This window comes from Xyrauchen texanus, chromosome 7 (assembly GCF_025860055.1).
Source record: "Xyrauchen texanus isolate HMW12.3.18 chromosome 7, RBS_HiC_50CHRs, whole genome shotgun sequence".
In the NCBI taxonomy this organism is placed as follows: Eukaryota; Metazoa; Chordata; class Actinopteri; order Cypriniformes; family Catostomidae; genus Xyrauchen; species Xyrauchen texanus.
In genome coordinates, this window is record NC_068282.1 from 13817838 (window position 1) to 13839445 (window position 21608).

The following is a 21608-nucleotide window of genomic DNA, read 5'->3' on the forward strand; positions in this document are numbered from 1 at the left end:
ATATATGTCCTGCAGCAAACTGTTAACAAAATAAAACACTGTAAAGTTACAATATGTTAAAAAAAAAAAAAAATATGTAAAGGACACAAAAATAACTCTGAATACATTACTTTTTCCTTATAATGAGAAGTATCTTAGCTGTTGAACCATATAAACAGGTAAATCTATGAGAGAAGACTATGCAATGATTTCTCTGGGGTCAGCCTGTGGGCATATGAAGCAGCTATCCAGTCCTGCTTCCACAGGTTTTCTGTAAGGGCATTTTGGAGGGGTGCTACGCCCTATGCTCACATCCCCAACAATCTAAACCGTCAAGGTCTAGTGATGACAATTACATTACAGTGCATTTAAATACTCCCAGGACGATCAATGTTTTAATACTAATTCAACAACATATTTTAGTAAATTTGATGGATACTTGTGCCAACCACTAACTTAACCACTCGATCTGAGGGTTCTGTGATATCTGATTTGAAAGGAGCCACAGTCAGTGAAGAAGAAAAGGAAAAGGATGACATCCACCTGTCACTTATAGGATTGTGAGGAGTAGGGTCAACATTTTATCAGACATGGTATTATAAAATGTAATATTTACATTTATGCATTTGGCAGACGCTTTTATCCAAAACCTATAATATATGCATGTATATCCTATAATGATACAGAACGTGTAGCTTGAGGTAAAGTAACCTTTTACTTAAAATGTGTGATGGAGTGGCTCACCGGTAACATGTGGTCAAATATTCGCATTGCACTTTACCCACAGTCCCACAACTCAAAGTGGAAAAACAGCAGATGGCCAGTTTCCTTTTGCCTTACAAGCCAGAAATTCACTGTTGTCTCTATGCGTACAGGGATCACAGTTAAATGATCGGAGGCACTGACTACAAATGTTCCTCCCTAGACTAAATTAACTATGTTAAGTCCTTAGACATTAAATAGATTTATTTTTAACAATCTAGACCTCTCATTTATTAAGCGTTTATAGTCAAAGCCAGGCACGCACAGAATCTGCATGGAATTTCCCCACAAAATCAGTAGAAAATGCAAAAAAAGAAAATGAAATCCAGATTCCATCTGGGCCTCATTATAACAGAGAGGCCTATATTTGAAGGTGCAAATATGTTTTGTGCTGTAACACTGGTGGCTGATATGACAGTGATATCTGACTTTTTACTTTCGCACAAATGCAAGTTGTCATTTACCCCAATAAAGACTCTATTCAAGACATATTTGTTGACTATGATCAAGAAAAAGTGAGCACCACGAGGGACATTAAGTAGAATATAACAGTTTTGTTTCTTTAGGTATAAAACTTTGGTTAAACATTTAGTGCACCTTTAATTGAACTTTACCAAAATGGATATAGATTTTTCACTCCCTTGTGTTTAGGAATGGGCTTAAGGGATACAGACCAATCAGGTAGTGTGCAGTAAGAATTTGGCAGAGAGTAAAGTTTTGGCAAAACACCAGGATTCAAGGACCACAGCTGAAAACAAACAAGGGACAAGATCCACCAGTATATTAGTACATCATGTTATCTTTATTGAGAAGCCACAGCTCTTGCATATTACAACTGTTGGCTTTGATAAGGCAAACGCAAGAATGAATCCACCAGCTAATTGACACAGAAAAACAAAATGCTTTTGGAGAAAGTGGATCCCACAGGCATGCAGCGATGGCTCAGAATGCAATGTACAGCATCATATGTACAAAACAATAGTGAGACCCCAAAAAATGGCACATATCTATCTCAACAGATCTACTAAAATAAAAAGAAAGACTTTACTTGGACATACAAACTTAAAAAAGAGAGCGAGAGAGATCCTCTGTAAAAGTGAAACTGAACCAAAAATATAGCTTTTTTTATTTATTTATTTATTTTTGTCATGTCTGACATCTAATTAAAATAAGTCTCCAACAAGATATCAAAATGGAGGTATGAGGATATTGCATTTCTAGAATGCCAATTCATTTTCATTTTAAGATGCCTGTGAGACAATGCCTAGTTGTTTTTTTGCAACATAAGGTCACAGAGCCTCGACACAAAGAAAGAAAATAAAATGTACTATGAAAATGTGCAGACACAGAAGACATTTACAGTAAACAGTTTTAAACTTAAATACAGAAGTTCCTTTTTAGATTTTAAGCAGTTTTCATCCACTTTAAAAACAGACAAGACAAAGAAGAGGGTCCATACACTCATCTTCACAACAATGTACTATTAATTTTTGTAAGAGAACGTCAAAGAAGCGCCATATATGTTATCGCATTGGACAGGGAGACACCTAATAATCTCACTCGACATTATCAAACAAATGGTACTCCATATTGCTTAGGAACACATAGAAACAAATTCCTCAAATAAATGAGTTCAAAAATTGGTGCTAATTTGTTGTTCTTTATTATATTATGACACAGCTTAAATTGCCAATCAAACTCTTTGCAACTTTCTTTTTGCTCAGTACAATTATTTGATTTTTTATTATATTTTTAGCTTTGTTTGTGGACAATTCGAGCTGATGGGGGAAGATCCTAGAGTGGCTAACTGGGAATCAGAGGCGTTACATGCATCTTACTTTATCAGGCTAAGTTTAAAGTGTTGGGGTAGGGTAGGGTTCGATAGACAGGTCAGGTTCAGGGTGGTGGGCAGCACCGGATGGCCCGATGCTCTAGTCGTCCTCCTCGTCTTCCTCATCGCTGTCCTTCATCGAGATGCCCTGCATGCCTCCCTCCCTGACAGAGGCAGTGGCTTCTTCTAGGGTGAGCCGGTTCCGCACTGTGTCGTACGACTTGCTGTTCAGTGTAGTGTCAAGAACGCCTTGCAGCCTAAAATCTCGGTATTTCTTCTACAAGAATGAGAGATAGCAGATGGTATAATACTCTCTTAAATGCATTTAATGTCAGACACATATTTTTCCATAAATACTCTTGGACTTGCTTGCCTCTGAAAGCTAGAAAACTATATTAGAAGGCCGTATGTTATTCGGGGAAACAGTTGTTTTCCTTATAAGTCCCTAAAATATTGCTATGTGAGAAAGAAATACCTTAACCACCCTGATGAGGATTTTGAGTTGATAGACATGAAGCTGTTGGTCCATCCGTTCAGTCAGCCAGGTTGCCAGCAGATTCATAGTGGCTGTATACCATTGCTGCAAAGCACAAAAACACAGCATTCTCCAGCAAAACACAGACAGACAAACAAATGCATGCACAAGACCATCGTGTGTAGACATACATGTAAACATAACAGCCACACTGTGGACAGACATATTTGAATAAACAAAAAACACTCAAATGTGGGCACACAAACCCACACACTCCATTCATACACACATACAATACTGTACACACAACTGATCCCAACATTTACACATTCACACCCTCACTTAGAACCAAGGTTAGTCAGACAATTGAAATAAATTTCAAGAGCCAGCATTAGGAAGTAGCAATATTAATAACATAATCACCTATCTGCCCTACATTTATACAGCTAAGCCAAAACCCAAGTTTCAAATGACTTCAATAAAAATCTTGGTTATCCAGATAAGCTCAAATCTTTTGATCTCAGATCAAAAAATTATTTGGCTTTTTAAAAAATTCAAAAGATTGAAGCAGATGAAATTAAGTGCTTTTTCCTCTGTTCCCATTAACCATGCTGAATATATTAGTTCAAAAAAGCTCTAGAGAACAGTTATTCATGTTATCATTTAAAAGGAATAAAGTAAATCTTAAAAGCACAATTTTCCACTATTGGGCCAAACGTTCCTGTAGCATTTCCACTTGAGCATGGTTCGGCACGGCACGATTACAATCTGTTCTCACCACAGATTTCTTGGTATGTTTAGCTAAACATGCTCAACTGTGTTGGTGGAATGACTTTGGTACGTGGCGACTAATGATTGTCAATTTGCCAACTCCAAGGTAACTATTGTTTCTAGGTAGCTTGCAAAATAAATAAAAAGTGTATGTTTGGTGTATCTTTATGATTTTATAATTATGAAGAACTAGTGTAGTGCATAATTTTTCTACATGCCTTTTGTGTCAGAGAGGTAGATTACACTAGTAACTTATTAAAACTAATTTAATATATAATTATATTAATCACACGATATTTTGTTAATAAATGTTATTTTTAGCTAGTCTGTGAAAGTTGCCCTTTCTGTGTGTTCGTATCTGGTGACACGAACAACCCTTCAACAAATGATGATAAACCTCTTGCACTTTTATCTGTTTTCCTTTTTGTAACATGGGAAATGTCTTTATTGTGCTTTAGCAGAGTTAAAACCAGGAGGAAAAGCAGTCCTAAAAACTGGAATATATGATCATCCTCCATAGAGCACTCGCTCCAATGTTTACTTCACACGCTGCCAGCTGTGGTATTTGTTATGTACATTGGAGCAACACAGTGAGAAAAGAATCCGTGACCAGGCCAACTGGCCTGGATCAACACAAAACAGCATAGTTTCGCAACGAGATCAGTTCGGCCCAATGGTGGAAAAGTACAAAAGCAGTTCACCCAAAAATAAAGATATTTTCATAATTATATTGTTGTTCAAAACACATATGACTTGCAAGGAGATGTTAGGCAGAATGACTGTTTCAGTCACCACCACTTTAATGTAAAAAGATGCAATGAAAGTGAATACTGACTTAGAGTAACATACTGCCAATCAAAGTTATATGGGTTTGGAACAACAACAGGGTGCGAAAATGTTGACAGAATCTTATTTTTGGGTGAAATATACCTTTAAGCCCTAAAGCAGTGTTTCCCAACCATTTTAATTTTTTTGCCTTAAGCCCACGGCAACATCAGTAAGGCTCAAGTTCCCCTTCATCAACACAAAAGCAAAGATGTGTTTAAAAGACTGCACACCATTTTATGTTATCATTAACATTTTGTATTATTGATCAGTGAGTATGGGTTTGATCTATTGACATCCCTATTAGGGCTGAGAAGTAATAATGTTTTCCATTTGATTCCGATTCACAAGCTCTCGATTAGATTCTGATTTGGATTCAATTCTGATTAATTTGAGTGTATGAGTGTATTTTAGTTATAATGTTTATTTTTCTTACATATGAAATGCTAATGCTGTTAACTAAACAAGGGATCTCCTAACTTGGTGCATTATGAACAGGGATGGGAGGGTTACTTTTTAAATGTAATCCACTACAGATTAAAGAATAATGTAAAAGGTAATTTGTAATGTATTCTGTTAGATTACTCAAGGCAGTAATGTAGTCTAAATACTTTGATTTACTTCTTCAGCACGGGGCAGATTTTTTCACTTGTTTTGACTATAAAAACTCTGCAAAATACACGTTAAAAATACATTCTCTGAAAAACCTAAATATCTTATTAGGCGGTGTTGTTTCTAAAACAAGATAAATCAAACTGATCTTGTTTTAAGGGTTTGTAGATATTTTCAAAGGAAAACGATACAAAAATAATTGTCAAGAATATGATTTTTGCCCTAATATCAAAGGTCTTACTAGAAAAAAGAAATTGTGATAACGTGAATTTTCTTGATAAAAAAATATGATTGTGTCTGGTAACGTGCATGTGAAATGGCTAGAAATAGCATTTTAGCTTAGCATAAAGCTGACAATTTACACAAGGTTTATTTCTATTTCTTCTGATCCAAACTTCAAACTTACTTCTCTGTCTGCTCGTAAGAATGTAACACATAATAAGAAAGTGTTTCACCGCTGTTGAAATGCACTTTGGATCGCATCATTTATATATATAAATGTTTTGCATCCGAAAGGACTAAATATTAAATGAAACAAATGAGAATAAAATGATAAGTAATCTCTTCAGTAATCAAAATACTTTTTGAATGTAACTGTATTCTAATTACCAGTTATTTAAATTGTAAATGTAGTGGAATACAGATACTATGTTGTATTTTAAATATGTAATCCTGTTACATGTAATCCATTACTCCCCAACCCCGATTATGAAATATTAATTTTACAAATTGTTAACAATAATTTGGTCACATGTTAGCTTTTTAAAAATGTACAAATGAAATGTATTCCATTAACACAAATATTTTGTTCAATGTAGAAGTATTTACAATGATATTAAAAACAAGTGCTAAAACATTACTGTACATTTAAGAATGGCGGTAGTTCAGCGGAGAAGCGTCTGACAGAAGTGTTTTGTGTGAGTTTAATGGCATCTGCATCCGTGCTATGTGTGATTAGAATTAAATGTTCATTTTTTGTTGTTTATGATCAACAACTAACTGTAAAAAACAGAAAGGGAATTAAAAGAGACATTATTTCAATTACAAATTTGCGTGGATCTCGTCTTTGGACACACATTACATGAAACGAGTCAAACCAAACTTTTACTCTCAACACGCAGGATGCTGCAGGTTGGTGCTAACTTTCGCATTAATTAATTAATTAATTAATTAATTAATCTTTAGATTTTAAGATCCCTAATCCCTATTGTTTTTATATTAAGACATACATTTGGTTTATAGGTTCAACATAACAAAATCTGATTATTTTTGCATTTCCCAGAACCTGCTTACGTACCCCCGGTTGGGAATCACTGCCCTAAAGCAAACTCTATAGTCCTCAAAAGGCAAAAATCCAAAGTTGTGCAATCATAATCAGAATTCAAGAAATACAAACTGATTAAATTTTTTTAAAACTGAGTATAAGGCATTTGCAGGCAAAGGTGTATTGTACTGTTATCTTAAACCATTTCTACATCATATAATATGAAAATGTTCTCTAAATCTGAGGATCATGCATGTTCAGAATTCTCCAAATGCACGGATAAAATCTTACTTGTAGTTCAAAGAGAACAGCACATTTGTGGTTCAATGGATGATGCACAAACTACCATCTAGAAAGAGGAGTGCTGCATCCTATGAAGTGAATAGATAGATCTGGGAGTTTTGAAGTGGGCTACTTTGAGTTCAAGAGGTTAGAGTCACTGGACATGGTGTATACAGTTTGATTGAAGACACAGTGGCATTTCCAATCAATGTTTAAAGTATTCCTGGATTTATTCACAGTAAATCTGATTTGTGAGGATCTGAATTAAATGACTTAAAATCAGATTGCTTTAATTTTATTAAGGATATTTGATGTTTGATCAGTGATTCCTTTTTCACTTGTCCACTTCAAAGAGTTGACTGGTCAGAGCGTGCAGTGCATGCAGAGTGCAGTTGAGTGTACTGGGCAGAGAGCTGTGTGTGTGTGTGTGTGTGTGTGTGTGTGCATGAGGTCGAATTTTCAAGAGGTGGGTCATGCTAGAAGATGTACACAGGTAGATTATTTGATTAAAACTCATGCCACTAGACAGAATGTGATCAAACAGCAGGACATTTAGAGATAAGTTCCACTTTGTCCTAAAAGGAATGCAGAATGAGTTGGAATGCTGTCTTAGGAGGTTGGGTTAGGATAACGTGAGTACAAAGTGTTTAATGGTTGGGGAGTATGAAATGAAAATATACATACATACAATTCAAGTGTAGTTGCATGCAACCAAAATCTGTAACACAAGTTGCATCATCCAAAAAACACCTTGAAATTGCAGTTCACTGTTCAGACAGCACATGATGCAGAGAAAGATATTCAGCTTGGGCGGCTACATATCTATGAGTGTCAATGTGTAAGGATCCATGTAATATAATTTAGCAAAAATGTCGCCACAGTCACATAATTTTTATGAGGTCAGGCTGGCTTTATCAATGAGTCCAATCACTTTGAAAAATACTTCTGAAAGGCACTGTATCATTCATATCTGTAGCACAAACAGTGTAGGATGAGAATACACTCCTTGAAAAACCAGTAACCCTAAGAGCAACAGTAATCATGTTGCTTGCCTTAGCAACTGATGTCAATTAAGTTTCAAAGTTAAATTAGTACATAACATCAATAAGTTGTAGCAATAGTTTTTGACGCTTCGCTGAATATGTCTTTTGACAACTGACCTCACAAGACCATGATGAATCTTACAAACTATCATAGTCTCAGTCTGTATGATGGAACTGACCAAGCAAGAATTTAGTCAAAGCTAAGCGACATGTTCCAGAGGCAACACTGGTTCATGTTGCTCTCTGCTATTTGTTAATTTGCCATTAACACATTTTCTTTATGGCAGCAGTCTTTGTAGATTTTCCTGTTTTAAAAATTGCTTTTGATTTCGTGCTTCCAAGTGTCTTCAAGTGCTGTGCCTCTCACTGATAGTGATTGGTTTGGACTGAATTCTTGCAAAGACAGTGTTTGATCAGCGAAACGGCCAGACTGCAACTACAGCGCAAAAACAGGAGAAATCCTGCCAGATTCAATGTGGGTCTTATGAGGTTAGAAGTTATAAATATATATATATATATATTTTTTTTTACAAAGAAATAATAAAAAAAACATGATGCACAATAAAAAGCACTGCATTAAATGATAAAAAAAACAAACAGAGATTCAACAGGCATGCATAAGATGTGTGTCACAAATGTACAAATCACAAGCCAGTGATTCTACAAAAGGGTTCCTTAATACAAATTCCTAAGACTCAGACACTCACACAGACATACACTCTTATTGCAATTATAGACCAAAATGTACGGCTCACTACAGTGTGGTATGACACAGATCCAAATACTCAAATACGCACATACAATACACACTAATAAAAATGTAATATAAAAGACAACAAAAATTTTATTAAAAAACATCTTTGACAAACCCTCACACACACACACACACACACACACACACACACACACACACACATCCATTTGTATCCAAAACACAACCACTGGTCCACACATCTATTACATTTAAAAAAAAATATTAAAAACACACGTATGCCACTGTGTAACGAAGACACATGTTCACAAAATCACAAAGGATTATTTTTCTAAATCGAACAGTGCTCTCTTAAGCTTTTTATTAGTTATTATTTCAAATCGGTCCTGTTATTTCCATTCTGGCTCCTGTGTTTACAGTGCAAAACTCATTTTAAAGGTTTTATTAGAAAGTAGTTTTATCTTGATTTCCAGTAAAATTTCTAGATCATCCATTTTGTATGATAAATATACTTGTTTTCAGAGAATATGTCTTGAATTAAGTCTTTCTAACCCAAAGTCTTTCTAATGCCAAAGGGCTAACAAGAATGATCTTAATTTAAGATAAGTCTCTTATAACAAGTCAAAGTATATTATGTTCTTTTGCATACCAAATGTATCTTGTTTGAAGATATTTTAACTGGGAAAAAAGAAAAAGAATACTGATTAAGAAATGTATTTTTGCAGTGTAAACTACAGATTTAGTTTTATTTAAAAAAACTGAATATCTAATTTCAGGTTTAAAGTGATAGTTCAACCAAAAGTGAAATGATGTCACCATTTGTTCACCCTCATGCGATTCCAGATGAGTATGGCTTTCTTTCTTTTGCTGAACACAAACATAGATTTTTAGAAAAATATCTCAGCTCTGTAGGTCCATACAATTCAAGTTAACAGTGTAGAGCAATTTGAAGGTCCAAAAAGCACATAAAGATAGCATAAAATGAATCCATATGACTCCAGTGTTTAAATCTGTATATTCAGAAGGTATATGAAATGTGTGGGTGAGAAACAAATCGATTTAAAATTTTATTTTAAGTAATTTCTATAAATTGCCCAGTAGGTGGCAATATGCACAAAGAATACAAGTTGCCAAAAACAAAAGAAGAAAGTGAAAGTGGTTAAAAAAAAAGGACTTAAATATTGATCTGTTTCTCACCCACACCTATCACATCCCTTCTGAAGATATGGATTTAACCAATTAAGTCATGTGGATTACTTTTATGCTATCTCTATGTGCTTTTTGGACATTCAATATTCTGACCACTATTCACTTGCATTGTATGGAACTACAGAGCTGAGATATTTTTCTAAAAATCTTATTTTGTGTTCAGCAGACACATCTTGGATGGCATGAGGGTGAGTAAATGATAAGAGAATAAAACATTTTGGGTGACCTATTCCTTTAAAGTAAAATTCCCTCACTCATTCTTTTAAGAGCACTGTCTTATAAATAATCCACTTGGTGGTAGTGGTGACACTTTGCCTCTTAAACAAGAAACCGCTGTGAGCAAAAAAGTCCAATGAACATTAGCTAACACAACGCCAGAGCACAAAGGTCCAATGCATCGTGGCCAATGAAACACCAGAGCACAGAGAGCTGGAACAGGAAGTCACAGCAATGAGACATTAGGGAGCTGACTGAAAGCTTCAGGTCATGATTGGCCTTATGTGTCTGGATGTAAGGTCTAGAAGGCTTAGCACTCAAAATGTGACTTATCCCTCGAATGCCCCATTGTTTTGCCACATTTTGGATGGGCCCTCCTTTGTTATGTAGGTAGGCTTCGGCATCTTACTTACATCAAATAACCTTTCTATATACACCTCCTCATTGACCTTATCTCTCAGAATGTCCTGAGAGTGACGGACGAAGGTCACATAGCCATCGGCAACGTCCATCCCTGGTTTCTGTTGAAGGGGGATCAGAGAAAGAGCGAGTTAATTTTGCACAAAAGGCTTTTGAATAAAGGGAAAGTTCACCCAAAATGTACATTTCTGTCACTTTTGTTACAAAAGCAGATGTTAGGCAGTTTGTAAGCCTCAGCCACCTTTAACTTTTGTTGTACCTTTTTTTCTCTCCATACAATTAAAGTGAATGGTGACTGAGGCTAACATTCTGTCTAACATTGCCTTTTTTGTTCCATAGATGAATGAACATCATACGGGTTTGGAACAACATGAAGGTGAGTACATGATGACAGGATTTAAATTTTTAGGTGAACTGTACCTTAAAAAAAAAAAAAAATAGGGGAAAAAATATTGGATTTCTAAGAGTCTACTTACGGGAACATCCACATACTTTGATGCTGCTTTCACCTGAAAACAATAACAGGTTTGACTTATATGCTTCCTTACCCAAAATTAAAAAGGGCAACCCACATTGCCTTAAATTTACACAGTAATATTTTCCACTCAAACAAGTTTTGGACTTGAATGAATAGTACTTTGGTATGTTTTAAGTAAAAACAAAAATGGCATTCACAACACATTTTACTTTCGTAAAATATTACCAAATGAAACAGGATAATCAATAAGAAAAAATGTAGAGTGAGAATTTAGTGGTCTCTAAATGACGGGAGGGATAAAATAAGTGAAAAATAAGAGGGATCGGTGACGGCAGCTGAAAAGAGGCAGAGCAATTTATTATATTTTGATGAAAGATTAAGAACACACATTTTTTTTTCTTTGAAATAACATGCACAGATGACGGACAGTTTCAGTTACATAATAAATTACTCATGGGTGACAAATATGCCTAAGAACAGGGCATTTCAACAATGCTATTCATAATCATAAACTTTTGCTTTTTTGCAATACTGCTTCCAGGCAGATAATTGTCAGTGTAAACTCTCTGTTCAATGTCACATTTGTTGTTTAGGAAGACAAACAAGAGCCAGTCAAACTAACAAAACATTACTTAGTGCACTTAAATTACATTTAAAAACAATAAATACATTTAAAAGAGCTTGTTCTTACCGTAAAGGAGAGGAAGGACGAGAACAGAGTTCCTTCATCATACCTGGAGATCTTGGCAAGTACACTCTCCAGAATCACAACAAACTATACAGGTGAGATGAAAACAAAACTGATTTAACAACAACACAAACATACAATTTCATAAAAAAAAATATATTAATCACTTAACTAAAAAGTATCATTAAAAATAACAACCATTTTCTGAAAACATACCTTTGCCACCAAACTGGAAATCATGTCTTTTACGCTCTCTTCAATAAGTTCATCAATTTGAGAATGGTATTGTTTCTAAAAGGTGGAAACAGATTTAAACAATGCACAATTTGAACACTTCCTGCACAAGAATGTACCATGTATATACCATTAGCTTGAATTTGTTCAGTAACTGTTTAAACCTCAAGTTAGTCTGGGCAGAAATAAAATGGCATGACTGGACTGGAGTTTCCGAATTAGCCAGATTTCAGACTGATTGCCAAGGTACATAAAACTAGCAATACATTCAAAGTTTTATTATATTACTTGCTGCAAGTTAACACTTCTTTACAGCATGAGTATGGTCAATCCTGAATTTTTACATTTGAATGTTTGCATGCTGTTACGAAATGCTGAGCCCAGCATTTTTGCCCCTGGTATCTGATTTTTAGGGGCATTTTTTGTAAAATACTTAAAAAAAACTTTAATGCTTTTATTAAAATTAATTCTTAATTAATTAGGGCTTTTACCCATACATTTAAATCAGCATCAACCCATATTTTTTGATAAAACATATTAGGCTTGGATTTTTAAGGGCTTTATGTCATATTTTTACTGTATTAAATCATAAAATGACCATAATATGTATTTTCTGAAGCAGTATATTCTACTTTGAAGTTTCCATTCCAAGCCGGAATTTCTGTTTATGTTTTGTCCTGTGTGATCCTGCCCACTGCCCACTCACCAATAGTATTTCAACACCGCCGGGTTGCTAGATTTGAAACAAGTTTGCAGGCAAACAGATGCTGAGTTGGCTAATTTGCATGTCAACATTCAGACAACTCTCCAATATTTAGAATTTGGAATGCAGCACCCATTTCAAACATTTGTTGTCAATCTTACTTATAGTACCTTTAAATATGAAAAAAATTGAATTTTAACAGGACAGATTTTATTTCTGTGGCATTTTTGTCACTTCAGTGGCATTTTTGCCCAAATTGTTGCTGGCTGAGACTGAAGTAAATGTACAAACAAAAACAGATTAGTGTGGAGGTGTCCAAAATCTGTATACAATGTCAGGGATTAAAATTGTATAATGATAATAAAATCCCCAAAAATCAATTACGACAAACAAACAAACAATCCACTGCTGACATAAAGGATAAGATGGATTATGTACTTGGTTTCTAGGACTCCTACTATAAGTGTGCATAGACAAATCTGTACTGGGACTTCACAACAATCTTACAAAGTTTTTTTATAATTACCTCCTGGCCCATCTCCATCGCACACAGTTTAGCAGACTGGTCCTTGGCATCCACCATCACATTGAACATTGTGCATAAGGACAGTGGGATGCGGAAGTCTGTGGAACGGCTGCTTTTGGCCAGCTTGGATTCAAATGCTCCCTTGGTGCTGTAAGCAAAGTGTGTGAAGAAGATGAGTCATTTCTTACATGGAATTTTACTTTTTTAGGTCTAAGAAGATGTTTCAAATCTTCAATGTGTACCATAAAGCATTTTGAGCCTGTTTAGTACAGATAAACATGGAGGTTCTTGCAAGGTAAAACAAACACAATCAGGCACGTACCGTTTGACACTTGTCTCGATCATATCACTCGACATGAGTTTCATCCGGTTGTCCAAGTGCTTGGCAAACTCTTCTTCAGGCCAGTTTAGGTCTCTGATGAAGGTCTGGAGGGCATCCAGCTTCCAGAACAGATCTTCTGATGTCCCCGAGCCATTGCTGCCAGGCACAGTAAGATAGAGGTCAAGTTTCAAGGTCAAACAGTTAATAAGAGGAAGACTTTATTTAAGTAGTTATTTTCCATATTGCCATTATTTTAACCATACACCAACAGGTGGACCCAAAGTTTGACCCTCAAACTGGTTTGTTCAATTTAAAGGGAATGAGATCGCACAATTAGTGAATGGTAAAAAAATCAGACAGGTGCATTTCCAAAACATTAATAACCTTGTACATTGTCATGGTTATTGGTTGGGAATGGCCTGGTGAGAGAAGGCAGGGAAGGAGAGTATTAACTTCTGATTTTCATTCTAGAGAACGTTTGATTGAACATAAATGTGTATATGCCCTCTGGACATGATGAGTCGTTTATAATTTTGGCCCAATTTTCAGTTATAGAAAGATTGTAAATTTTAAATCTGTATATCTGCAATTTAAAAAAATATATTTTTTAGGAATACACTAGCATATTAATGTCTGTAAAGACCACTCCAAACTTATTTCATGGGTTCTTTATGATCAGGCTTGTGGTCTTATTAACATTTAACATTAAAGAGGTTCTAAACATGCAATATGATTTTCTGGATATATGCCCACAGAGGCTAACAGAGCTCCCGAGACCAAAACACACCATGCAGTTGACTCTGTGGACACTGCCATCCTGAGCAGAAATAGTTGGAATGGGAGGGGAAGTGCCATAAGTTACAGGGAAGAGTTAAAACATTAGAGTGACAGATAACTTCTTCTTTGTGGCATTGGTAAGTTCAAGATAAGTTGAGTGTGAACTGTGTTGCAAACTAATGTAGGTCTATCTAAAAGGTCTTCAAATTGCATTATTTAAATGGCTCAGATTTGGTGATTATCTACTCAATGCAAATGTGATCATGCATATTTGTTGAAAAAGAAGCCAACTCTGATGTTTGAACTCTATGGGGGCTAGTCTTGATGGCAGCAACACTGAAGTAACATCTACTTCAGAGCATCAGCTACCAACTCAATGACAGAGCTACGACCACACAGGGAGTTCCACAATGCACACCCACTGGTACCTTCCACACAAAACTAACCCCCAACGATTCCCTTGTTTCTTGGACCATACGTCAGTCTTAGATTTTGGAAGTTTTGTATGATGACTATGCCAGTTCAACAAACCCTAATGTCTCAGCATAATTAACGCAAGAACCTTTAGAAGGTAGATGCCAAAGCAAGTAAAACTGTAAATAAATATTGACTAAAATGGCCTTGATTAGGATATACAGTAGGTGAATTAGAGAATGAAAATTCTAAGGAAATTTGTATTGACAGCATATTGAAAGACAAACAATTGGGACAAAACTTAACAGATCCTTAAAGAACAGGAAGAAAATGGTCTAAGTTCTGATTTGAATGCAAAGAAATCATCAAATGGGATTATAACTTGATTGTATTGCTCGACTGTAGGTTTGGGTTGCAATTCAGATCTCACCACCTCAGTCCAACCTCAATGGCATGCACATTGAGGAAAATGAAGAGCTTTTCAGTTCTCATTTCAAATATACAAATCACACGAGCCTGTCTGGAATCCTTTGCAGGCTACTTGACATGAGAATGATTTTAGAGGCATTTCTTCTCACCCTATAGTTATCCTAATGTTTGCCATAAGATGGAAAGCCTGATATAGTCATTCCTCACATCATTTATGTCTGTATGCCATTATGTCTATATTATTATGTCTGATAAAAGTTGACAATTTGGACCATTATTTCCCAATACAATAATACTTAACTGCCAGAAAATATTTTCATGCCAAGAAGACTTTTAAAGGCATCAGATCTCAGGTAAATGCATTGAATACACACTCAGAGTCATAAATAGCAGCCATCCAGGACGGAGTGGAAAAGCTAGGCATTTGTGGAAGGTTAACAGATAGTCCTGCTACTGGCACGGGAAGATTTGGTACTTTGGGAATTTGGAGGTTCACATTTGGTAGATTCACATTGGGCAGATTACTTGTTAAACTCCTGCAGAAACAGACAAAAAAAAAGAAGGGAAAAAAAATCCATAACAGTGGCAGTGTGGAATGCTGCAAATAAGAAATGTAAGACATACAGTACAAAAAAAAGAGAAACTGAGAAATGGAGAAGACCATCTTCAGACACAAACAGCAGACAAACAAAAACAGTTCAATAAATGTAGAGAGGGACTCTAAAGCACATTTAAACAGAAGAACTGAGTAGAAAGAAACTCATGGTCAATAACATCGACAACAGCACATATACAATATACATATATATTAAAAATGCCAGTAAAAGCAGGATTTTTCACAGCAGTAACAAATAGCAGCTCGAATATTTAGGAACAGTGATGAGGTTTCACACATATACAACAGACAAATAAGAAATGAGAGAATCTATACTGATATTCAAGCCATATTTCTCAAGGGGCATCAGTTGAATAGACAGAAGAATATTCTGTAAGTATGTAACATTTGTATAGTCTGTATCTTTTCTAAAGATAACACTTCATCTAAATAATGTTATCTGTTCAATTGGGGACTGGCATGAAATCATGCAAACTAAAATCAAGCATGACAGAACAATTGATTAGGTCATAAAAAGCATTTTGTTTAAAGTGCACAATATGAGGGTTAGTACAAACAAACAAACACACACACACACACACACACACACACACACACACACACACACACACACACACACACACACACACACACACACACACACACACACACACACAAAGATGAAAACCTGCAAGAAACTGTCTTAAGTCTATCCTGATAGATTGTGGACTCCTCTGATGTTTGGCAGCCATCTTATATCAGGAATAGTTAAAGAGACTTTTCTTTAAACTAGCATTAGTTATTAATAAAAATGACATGGTTTTGTTCTTCACCTAAGAATTCTAACTGGATAAAATAAACTTATTGAATAACTGCATTGTTTTGTGGAGACCACCATACCCTTGGGATGGGGATATATGCCTGTTACACATATTTGAATTATTTTATATTCTTTGTATTTTTCTTTTTTTGTTGGTTTGTCCAGAAAGGCCAAAAAGCATCAGAAAAAAAAGTCACCGGCCCACTTCGCTGAGAAAGTGGTGTCTTACTTTACAGGTTCCCATGACTCCCGCTCAAAACCCCTGTTAATGGACTGAGCGATGGAGGACTCCATGAGATCCACATATCGCACCACAAGAGGGGCGTACAAGTCCTGCAGATGTTTGTGAAACTTTCCGTTACAAAGATGATCTGCAAAAATAGAGACATATACATCAAAAATTAAATGTTTACATTCTAAGCTTTTATATTATAAAAACATTATAAGTGCAGTGTGTTAACCAGTGTTGGGGAAGCTACTTAGAAACTGTAGCTTGCTGAGCTACAAGCCACTCATAAATTAAAGCAGTTCAAATAGAGTCAAGCTATTTAAAAACAAATTATTTAGCTACATGATCACACAGGAAGTCGATATGTTGTTACCGAATGTTCCTGTACCACGACAGCAACAAAATTCTGCCGAATTACTGACTAGTGCCATCTCCGATCAGATGGTCCATGGAAACCAGTAAGTAATAAAGTTCACATAAACAATGATGAGCATGAATTGGAGTTTGCATTTCCCCACTAAAATGTAATATTTACTCCACTAACGGTTAGGGAAAGGGCGTAGGGTTATTATCACATCATTTACAACTAAAAAAACAACTCGCTTTATAACTTGCTTTTGGCACCACTCTGTGGGCTATGCAATCTGGAGCTTACACATGCACAGACGTTTAACAACAGTCTTCGACTCAGGTCACTGCCTGCCACTCACATTCCTGGCAACCGCAACACGACGGTGGACGCACTGCCGTGGCAGGTTTCACCCAGCGGAGAGTGGAGGCTCCACCCCCAGGTGGTCCAGCTGATCTGGGACCGATTCGGCATGGCACAGATAGAGCTTTGGTACTCCCTGACAGGAGCTCCTCTCGGGACAGACGCGCTGGCACACAGCTGGCCCCGGGGGCTGCGCATTTCCCCCAGTGAGCATTCTTGCACTGGTGCTGTGCAAGATCAGGGAGGACGAGGAACAGGTCATCCTATTGGCTCCTTACTGGCCCACCCGGACCTGTTTCTCGGGACAGCACCTCCCTGGAAAATTCCCCTGAGGAAGGACCTTCTTTCTCAGGGACGGGGCACCCTCTGGCACCCGCGCCCAGACCTCTTGAACCTCCACGTCTGGCCCCTGGATGGGATGCGGAAGATCTAGTGGATCTACCACCTGCAGTCGTAGACGTGGTCAACCAAGCCAGAGCTCCCTCCACCATGCAACTTTATGCCCTAAAGTGGCGCTTGTTCGCGAATTGGTGTTCTTTCCGAGTAGAAGACCCGCACAGGTGCACAGTTCGGTCAGTGCTTTCATTCCTGCAGGAGAGGCTGGAGGGGAGGCTGTCCCCATCCACATTGAAGGTGTATGTATCTGCTATCGCAGCCCACCACGACGCAGTAGATGGCAAGTCCCTAGGTAAGCACGACTTGATTATCAGGTTCCTGAAAGGCGCCCAGTGACTGAACCCTCCTGGGATCTCTCAGTGGTCCAAGTTCAAGGCCCTCTCCCTGAAGACGGCCCTCCTGATCGCATCAAATTTAATTTTGTGATCCCCAACTAAATACACTAGTAAAACTTAAAATATCTAAGATTTGTTTTTGCTTAATTTTCTTAAAGATTACTCAATTAAATTTGATGAAAATTTGTCACAAAATTGAAATGTGTAAATCTTGAAATGCGTACTGTAAATCTTAAAAATATGTAATTTTTATTACATTATCTTATGTAATTTTTTTTTAAACCTAATACATAACTGAATACTTTATCCATACATATTTATATATTTTAAAACATTTAAATATTCAGTGTGAACCAGCAATAGATTTTTCAGTCATTGATCAGGTGTCCAGGAATTTTCAGGGCCAAAGTGGCAACCCTATGATTGAATGAGCAATCTCATGAATAATCATATTAATGTGAGAGCATTAAACAGATACTATATATTAACACTAAATACAACTTCAAAACTTGAAAAAAATAACAAATAATTGCAGCATATAACTAAATATTTTCCAAAACAAGAAGACCTAAAATGCTGTGAAGAATTTTTTAAAGCAGTTAATTTACTGCTAAAATAAAATAAAGAGCTGTCCAAACAAAAGATTCTCTAAAATGAATCAGACTTTTCAACACTATATAAGAGAATGAGGACAGTTTACAAGAGTGTGTGGCATGAAAACAGAGAAGTAGCTATTTGTCGTGATAAATCTCTACAGCTAATGTACGACGTTACTGAAAAAGCTACTGTGTTTTTAAAACAACTGAGCAAATGCTGCTACTTTTAGTTAGTTACACCCCAACACTGCTGGCAACAATATTTATTTTCAGAGCTCAAGATGTTGCAAGATGTGCTTACAGTCGGCACGGAGGAAATCATTAAGAAGCTGAAAGAGTGGGAAACTGTCCCAGCTTTCAGGAGACTGTATCTCAAGGGCAGCATCCATATCCACACCATACAAGGACAGGAAGTTCTCAGCATGTTCCGTCATCAGGTCTGACCACCATGCGAAGGCCTTGATTGTCCAGTAAAGGAAGAAAGAATGGAAAAAGTCAGAGAGAGATAGAAATCAAGACTGTATAAGGCAAGCTCAGGCAAGAAAAATTCAGTAAACTGGTTTAGTGTCTGCCACGTGAAATACAGATTTCATATATTGTACTTGGAAAGTGTATTTCTAACAAACGGCTCTTTATCTGAAATGTTAAGCAAATGGAGCTGGTAAATATATATATATATATATATATATATATATATATATATATATATATATATAGTACTGTGCAAACGTTTTAGGCACTTGTGAAAAACTTTCAAAGTGAGGATTAATAAAAAAAAAAAACGTCCAGTCCAGTAAACAGGAGTCCAGTAAACAGAAAAAGAGCTAAATCAATATTTGGAGTGAACACATTTGCCTTCAAAACAGCACCAATCCTCCTACTCTACTTACACCTGGACACAGTTTTTCTTGGTTGTTGGTAGATAGGATGTTCCAAGCTTCTTGGAGAATTTGCCACAATTATTTATTTAGGCTGTCTCAATTACTTCTGTCTCTAAGTGTAATCCCAGACTGACCTGATGTTCAGTTGGGGGCTCTGTGATTGCCATGCCATCTATTGCAGGGCTCCCTGTTCTTCTATTCTACTCTATTTGCAAAAAGAATGTTTGGGAGTATAACATTTATATTTCCTATTGACACACAAATGTAGCAAATATAAATAACCATGTTTTTGTGAAACATCTTATGTGTCTAAGACTTTGCACAATACTGTATATGTGTGTATATATATATATATATATATATATATATATATATATATATATATATATATATATATATATATATATAAAGGTATAGATATACTGTAGATAGTAAATCAACATTCTATGTGGTTGTTATGTTCATTACATTTACAAGGCATTCAAGTAACCAGTTTACAAGATTAAAGCCGATACGTTTAACATCATGGACTTTAAAACATACTTTAAACGATTTATAAATTTGCAACACAGACAACTCTACAATACATATTCTAAAACAAAGTCTAATTATTGTGAAAACTATTTCACGTATAAGGTTGTATATCTCAAGAATTCTGAGACCCTCTAAAAATAATAATCTTAATCCAGGTAAGGGAAACTAAAACTCCTTTAATAAGAGAGCCAGACATTCAGTTCCAAAATTGTCTTATGAGAATACACCTTAAATCTTGTGTTGCAAATGTCTGTACATGTGACCAGAGATCACTCAATTTTAGAACAATCTTCCAACTATCAGGTCATTTGCCAGTGGATTCAAGATGCCAGAGGAGGTGCAGTTCTCATGCAAGTGAAGTAGAAATCCCTGCATGCTTTTGCCCTCCATATGGAAGATGTAGTTCAACCTTTCACATCACAGCATCCCTAACTTTGGGATGGGAATGTGTCTCGCAAACATGCAACATTGCAGTCCCTGATTCAGACTGCAAGCAAGCTTTCGGCAAAGAGAGCTTGATGTATACAGAATGACAAAATATTTATTAGATACTGTGCTTTTATCTCTTAAAGTGATAATAAATTTGGGGCCTGTATTGGGATATTGATCTGGAGTTTCTTAGATCAATCAGGCTTGCTTGTAGTCTTGGCATGAAACTCTTTTTTTCTAATAAAAAAAACAGATCAGTGATAAACCCATTCTGTGAACCGATCAGCCTTTTAAGAGGCTTAATCCTTCCCTCTGGCTGCATGCTATGTGAGAAAAAAAATCCTTTTTTACCCCTCTAAACCCACAACTTCAATGAGCCCCACAACATTTTGCCCCAAATCCACTCAGCAGAGGAATAGCAAGCCTTAAGTCTAAACATACCATTTCACTAACCGGCACTCTTCATAATTAACTCTTGAAATATTACATTGGTCATAAGGTTGTGTTCAGCAAATATAGAATTTACTGGGTTAGCAGAGCAACACATACACTGCAATCATCAAAAATTATTTTCATACTAAATTTTATTGTCTTGTTTTCCAGAAACAAATATTGAAACATACAGTATCTGGAAGCACCGGGTAGGCGTTAGCATTAGCTAATATGACTACATGTTATGCCCCCATTGACTGAATGCTGAGTAAGATGTTTTATATAAAATATACTTTATACCTAAAGGGATAGTTAATCCAAAACATAAATAAATATATAATAATTATCTCACTATTTACTTACCCTCATTTCATTCAAAACCTGTATGACATTATTTCTTCAGTGGTACAAAAAAGGAGAGATTTTGAACACTGTACTAGTCGCTTTTTTTGTGCGATTACATTGAAAAAGGAAACAAAAGCATCATAAAAACATTATAAAAGTGGTCCATACAATTTTTGCAAAATATATGTTTTTTGAAGCCACCTGTCATCAATATGCCAAAGAGAGCTAAAGTGGATGTCAAGATTTTCAGTGAATAATTAGTTAAAATTCAGTCTGTTTTAATGCAAAGCCATGTATGGCTTCAGAAGACTTATATAGTGCACAAGTAATAT

The 21608-nt window shown here is 36.0% G+C and overlaps 1 protein-coding gene across 6 annotated transcripts in view; it reads right to left on the reverse strand.

Annotated features, from left to right (window-relative positions):
• Positions 1-1535: 1535 nt before the first annotated feature.
• LOC127646169 (calcium-dependent secretion activator 1-like) overlaps positions 1536-21608 on the reverse strand; it is a 154676-nt gene continuing 134603 nt past the window's right edge. For all 6 annotated transcript variants that reach the window (XM_052129649.1, XM_052129648.1, XM_052129647.1 and 3 more), the window contains 11 exons: positions 18957-19113; positions 16617-16758; positions 15347-15508; positions 13353-13508; positions 13031-13178; positions 11784-11858; positions 11571-11654; positions 10878-10910; positions 10395-10502; positions 3048-3152; positions 1536-2849 (listed from right to left, as the gene is read on the reverse strand). In XM_052129649.1, the coding sequence (XP_051985609.1) occupies positions 2673-2849; positions 3048-3152; positions 10395-10502; positions 10878-10910; positions 11571-11654; positions 11784-11858; positions 13031-13178; positions 13353-13508; positions 15347-15508; positions 16617-16758; positions 18957-19113 (1347 nt within the window). In that variant the 3' untranslated portion in view covers positions 1536-2672. The remainder of the gene's footprint in view (positions 2850-3047; positions 3153-10394; positions 10503-10877; positions 10911-11570; positions 11655-11783; positions 11859-13030; positions 13179-13352; positions 13509-15346; positions 15509-16616; positions 16759-18956; positions 19114-21608) is intronic.